This window comes from Triticum dicoccoides, chromosome 4B, assembly GCF_002162155.2.
Source record: "Triticum dicoccoides isolate Atlit2015 ecotype Zavitan chromosome 4B, WEW_v2.0, whole genome shotgun sequence".
In the NCBI taxonomy this organism is placed as follows: Eukaryota; Viridiplantae; Streptophyta; class Magnoliopsida; order Poales; family Poaceae; genus Triticum; species Triticum dicoccoides.
The window spans coordinates 412,328,269-412,334,205 of record NC_041387.1 but is presented as its reverse complement, the minus strand read 5'-3'; the positions used below and the strand labels follow the sequence as shown (position 1 = coordinate 412,334,205).

General features: G+C 43.3%; 1 protein-coding gene across 1 annotated transcript; it reads right to left on the bottom strand.

The window, feature by feature from the left end:
• Positions 1-1,166: 1,166 nt before the first annotated feature.
• On the bottom strand, positions 1,167-5,667 carry LOC119296419 (importin subunit beta-1-like). Its single transcript, XM_037574815.1, has 3 exons — positions 5,445-5,667; positions 2,009-4,428; positions 1,167-1,746 (listed from the first exon to the last, which is right to left on the bottom strand). The coding sequence occupies exons 2-3, from the start codon at positions 4,417-4,419 to the stop codon at positions 1,548-1,550; spliced, it is 2,610 nt and encodes an 869-aa protein (XP_037430712.1). The 5' UTR covers positions 4,420-4,428; positions 5,445-5,667; the 3' UTR covers positions 1,167-1,547.
• Positions 5,668-5,937: the final 270 nt, after the last annotated feature.

Genomic DNA, 5,937 nt, shown 5'->3' with positions numbered 1-5,937 from the left:
TGCATGCTTATGAGCGGTCTTAGAGTATTAGCTATAGATGCATGATGGATAGCAGACATAAGGATGTAATGCCTATATGCAATCATGACATGTATGATCAAACACAAAAACTGCAGTTTAATCGATACACCACTGTAATTTGTTTACCATACCTATGCTATTTGGGGAGATGTCACTAGTGAAATTGTGGATCCCGATCCTCTATTCTTCATAAACACAACCCGTTTAATGATTTATTGTTCTTTTCTAAAATATTTTTAGACACTTAAATATTTATTTATTTGCACACACACCAAACATTAATTTGTGTAACTAGCAAAGCTATGAGGTTGGCACCCTCACTAGACTAAGTTGGGGACCAAGATAAGTTTCTTGGTTAAGTGCAAGGTTGATCATTCGCGCGTATGAGAACTATGCGGATTGATACCTTGGTAACTAAGGGAGGATTCTTTTGATACTACAAGCCCATGCATTTTAGGGCCAAACATATATTCACATTAGAATTGCATTATAAGCCAACGATACGAAGAAAGGATCAACACTATAAAAATCAAAGCTCAAGATATGTACTACTATTTAACCCATTAACATAGCATATGTACTATAAAAATCGCGCTTCCCGAGGTCCAACTTTGACCATAAATTTAATCAACGAGGCCGACTACAGCGGGAGAAAAAAATATATAATTGAAATTTTTTTTTTGAATACGAATTCACTGATATAATTTTCGCTCCCGCCGCAGTTGGTCTTGTTGATTAAATTTATGGTCAAAGTTGAAGCACGGGAATAGAGGAAACACTATATTTCGGAACTGAGGGAGTATCATTTTGTGTGTATTATACCCTCAAAAAATATTGTGTGTACCATGATTATAATCTTTATCATCACGAATGAGCATATACTTTCAATTCTGAATTCCTCTCACGGCGAGAAGAAATCCCTAATAAAAAAGTCCAAAGGTGCGCAGAATCCTTTCGAGGGCTCAGTATGCAGCTGTACGACTTGGACGGATCCCCAAAGTGGGACTTTTATATCTATCCTACAGAACCAGAGCTAGTTTATGATACTACTAACAGTATGGTACGATCAAACCCAATGTCTGATGCGATCAGCTGGAGTAGCTGCGCGTGGACTTCCACAAACAAGATTAAAAAAAACATCGGTATATCCACTAATCACCACTTGAATGAAGCAATACGCGGAGTGTAACAGTTCCACGCCATCGGCGACAACTTTACTGATGAGCAATGGTGCCAACAAGACACAATTGCTGCAATTACAACCGACTCACATGGACACCTGAACAAAATGCAACAGGAACCCAACCCACTTTAGACAATGGCAAGCCGCTGCCTACTACGAACTTGACAACTATAGATGATCTCACGCAACCTTGTTTCACGTTTGCAACATGATAACAGGACATGTATGCAGCACATTTTTCAAAAATATTTCATCTGGCAAGAGAAATAGTTTGCCCAGAGAACCATCAACAACGCTGAACGACCGGATAAAGAACCTGCAGCTTTGCTGGAGAAGCTTTCCCTCATGAAACCAGCACACGTGAGATCACACCCTGGACCCAGGATGCAGTCTCCCTTAGCTGTTCGTCATCAGACTGGGAGCACCGCCCAAGGAGCTCCGAGTGGAAGTTGGAATTCTTGAGCAGCAGTTTGATGGAAGGTCCTAGCGCATCCGCCAGGTCCCCGACCAAGGCAACTCCAGCTTTCGTCAGACCCTCATCCCTACAAGGAATTTGAACAATAATATCACCAATTGATCCAGTCCTTTGGCAGAGTATCAGACTTCTTTTATACAGGCAACCGTTATACAAGTTGAATGCATACTATTACAGCGTTAGAGATGGAAAGTTATCTGCATATCGTTATTATGAAGTTCATGTTTCCTATCATTTACTTCGGTTTTCTAGTTGATAATATCTAAAACGAAAATGATTGATACATTGACTATGCATTCCGTGTCAAAGGACAGAGATTGTGAACTCACCTTGATGTCTCTCGGAGGACTAGTTCGGCGAACTGGAAAATATGGCTGGCATAAGGAACCATTAGCTCTGATTTTGAATTTTTGACTCCCTGAAGTATACCTGAATAGGCCTCGAAGATGCTTCGCCTGAGTTCATTTTTATACTCTGTACTGTCATCATCAGGAAGGTCCATGCGAGAACAAAGCTCTGCAGCTCCTTGCAACATAGGCACAGTGTATGGAACATATTTCTCAAAATGCTCACCAATTGTAAGTGCAATATCTCCTATGCATGACAAAATTGGCGGTTTCACGGAACGGTGAAGCTCTGGGCTTGAAAGGTCCTTGAGAAGGGCGGACATGATAGCATCACAGTAAGGGAGTACCTTGTCATCCAGGGCACGACAGATGTCCGCAACCACACCCACAGAAACACAGCATACTTGATATGCACCAAAATTTTGTAAGCCCATTTCAAGGTACTTGTGAAACTCTGGCATGTATTTCACAAATTCCGGTCCAGTAGCATAAGCAAGAGCACCAATAGCAAGCATTGCTTCTTCATGCACATTAGAACTATCGCATGAAAAACCCCGGAGAAATAACACCATTATTTGGTCAGCAAACTGAATGATTACTGACTTATCATCACAGTTGCTGAACTTCTGAAGGATTACTTGAACAACACCACACAGCAAGGCTTGAAGATCACTTTGCTTTTCCTTGTCCTCAGAGGATGTGATCTGAAACTCAAAGGTCTGGTTTAATCTCTTCAAGATCTCTTGCAATAATAACACAATCATGTTCAGAGTGTCTGCAATGCTGCTGCATCTCACAATCTCATTAAGTGTTTCATATGCAGATGCACAAAGCCTGGAGTTGTTGGAATCAGAACGATCAGCAGTGGCAAGGAGAGCTGATACTAATTGACCAAAGTAGGGTGACAGCACTGATGACATAGACCCTGCATTCTCATAGCCGTGAGCAAGAAAATACAGGGCACCACAGATCTTCTCAGCAACATTAGGGGAGTCTTTGATGCTTGTTAACATGATTTCTATAACATGAGGAAGGTTTGCATTTGTCACTACAGAAACGCCACTGGTTGGTGAATGTAGAAACTCAAATGCCCTCGAAAGTGCCCATGCAGTAGTCTCCCTGACATGGTTATTTTGATCCTTGGTTGCATTTAGCAGGAAATCAAAGCCAGCATGAACCAGTGGTGCAAGCTTTTCAACTGAAGGACCTTCAAGAATGGAACCAAATGCAAATGTAGCAGCCTCCCTGCTGTGCCAGTCAGGCTTTGTTATATTGCCTTCTATAAATGGCATCACAAGAAGTACAATGGCATCCTTGACAGTCGTTGCAACAAGCCCAAGGCAGGTGCCCCCCGCCATTGATATATTCCAGATTCCATCATCTTCATCCTGATCCTCCTCTTGCTTCAGAAGTGTTTCTAAAAGCATAGGGACAAGCAAAGGAAGGGCCTTTTCAATAAAATGGAAATGACATTCAGGACTAACATCACCAGATTCTTCAGCGTCTTCTTGAATTGCAACTTCTTCATCACAGATTGTGCTCCAGAACTCAATAGCTTGAAGTGCTACCTGTTCTTCATCTGCCCTGGCAGCATTTGCTGTCAACTCAAATAATGTCTGCATGTAGGGCTCTAGAAGATCATAGTATGTTGATGCAATGGAGACCAAACACTCAAATGCAGCCTTCCTGATATCAGCCTCTTTAGAAATGGCAGTCTCACAAACTACCTTCATTATGTAGTTCCTCTCTGATTCATTCTGAAAATTTGTCTCAGCAAAATCAAGAGCATTATACAATGCTTTAACAGCAGCAAGTCGGACCCCTGAACTATTCTCCACGTGATTCATACCCTGGACCACAGCAGTAAGAACAGCATTAACTTGATCCTGCTCCAGATCCTTAGGGGATATCTCCTCACAGACATATCCAATGGCATCCAGGGTAGCCTGCTTCAGAGAAGGAGATGCATCTGGCTTTGTCATGTTACCTAGCAAGCTTACTATGAGTTCTGGCCATCCTTGAAGAGGGATCTCAATGGAAGCAATCTTCGCAATGACTTGTGAAGAACTGCGGTGAGCGTCAGATACTGGTGATCCAAGGGTCATCAACAGGGAACCTTTAACCTGTGACTTGATTGCAGGGTCAACACTTATCCATCGTTGTGTGCATTTTTCTTTCCTCACTAAATCATTTGCATCCAAAGAATTTTTGAGAAGAATACCAGCAAGCCTTCGAGATACAGGAGGTTTGTTATCATTCGATAGCTCAGCAGATAATGCTTGTAGGAACTGTGGTAAACTCTGTTCCTCAAATTGCTTGATATTCCCTTCTGCAACATTTCGTATCTGACCATCATGGGACTGCGTAGCTAGCAGAACCTCAGTGATATCCATTAGCTGAACCTGCAGTACGAAGATCGCCCAGGAAAACATATAAGATACTAAGATCTCAAGGTCAAAAAAGAAAAATAAGGCAGGCTCCACCTTGGTTCAAAGATAGTCTGGCATTATTCCAGTTTGCTTAATGGAAATACAAATAATCTAGTTTGCTCTAACAGCACATATTGTTCACATTGATACAGTGCAAAAATAAAAGATAAAAGACAAAAGTAGAACTCAAGCCTCCAATACAGTGCGGTCACTTTTGGAAAGTGTAGGGAGGGTGCAACAGCTTGCGAGAGATTCAATGCATATGTTACTCCACCTGAGCTGTCACCAATTACCAGGTCATTTAGTTTCTGAATTGTCATTATTTTCCTGAAGTGGGGGTTTCTGAATCGTTATTATTTTCCCAAAAGGGAGGTTTCTTAATTACAGTCCAAGTATAAACTATGGAATACGACTGTTACTATACAACGTAAATCTCAGCTATCAACATACTGTTTGAATGACCGTGAACCACGCCTCTCCATGATCTAATGATGTTTTTTCATTCAAAAATGTTAAATAGTTCAACAGGGCGTCAAATAATCTCCCTGATCTAAAACAAATAATCTCTAACATCAGGTGCTAGGATCTAACCCACGACAGGCATCTAGTAGAAAATCGAAGTTATTCAACAGGGCGTCATGTTATAATTACACTATGACGGACAGAAAAAGCACAAAACAATTCCTACACGCGTGTTTGTGGAAACGTTGGGATCGTTCAAAAAATTAAGATCGAAGTGGCTATAGATCGACCTGATCAGACCAGAACTAAAGTATAGTAGGCAAGACAAGCCAAATCGACATCTCCTAAGCAGAATCAACAGCAACATCGCCCGATTCAAGGACGAAAGCCAAAGCGACTACGCGGTAGGCGGTCTAAAACCACCACGGATCTGCCCACGAAGGAACTTACAAAACCCGCCGCCAACCACAGGAGCGTCATCAGATCGGGAAACCAAAATGATACTGGGACCGAGCACCGGATATTACCTTCGACGGCGAGAGGCGCTCCTCTCCGACGGGACCCTCGGCTGCCCCCTGCACCGCGCAACCTCTCGGCGGCGATCGGGAGGCGGTTCCGATGCCGGGGTGGGGAGATCGGTGTGGATTTCGGACGGGGGGAGGGGAAGGTGGTTGGGTCGGGAGGGGGCGGAGGGGTTTTGGGGTTGGAGAGAAATTTGAATTCGTGGGGGAGAGAGACGATGGGGAGCGGGGTGGTGCGGTTGGGGCTGACGCTGGGTAGAAAAAGGGGGGCGCGGCTGCGCAGGCTAGTGCGAGTTTGCGCGACGCGGCGGCTGAGGACGCGCTGGACCAAACCCTAGGGTGCTAAGCCGTTGGTGCGTTTGGGCCTTGGTGATGGGCCGGTACACAAACCTCACTTCTTTCTGCTGCGCTCGATAAGCCCGAGCGCTAAAATCCTAATGATCCAACACCTTTTTGTTATCTCGAAAATAAAATCCAACACCTTTTTGTTATCTTGAAA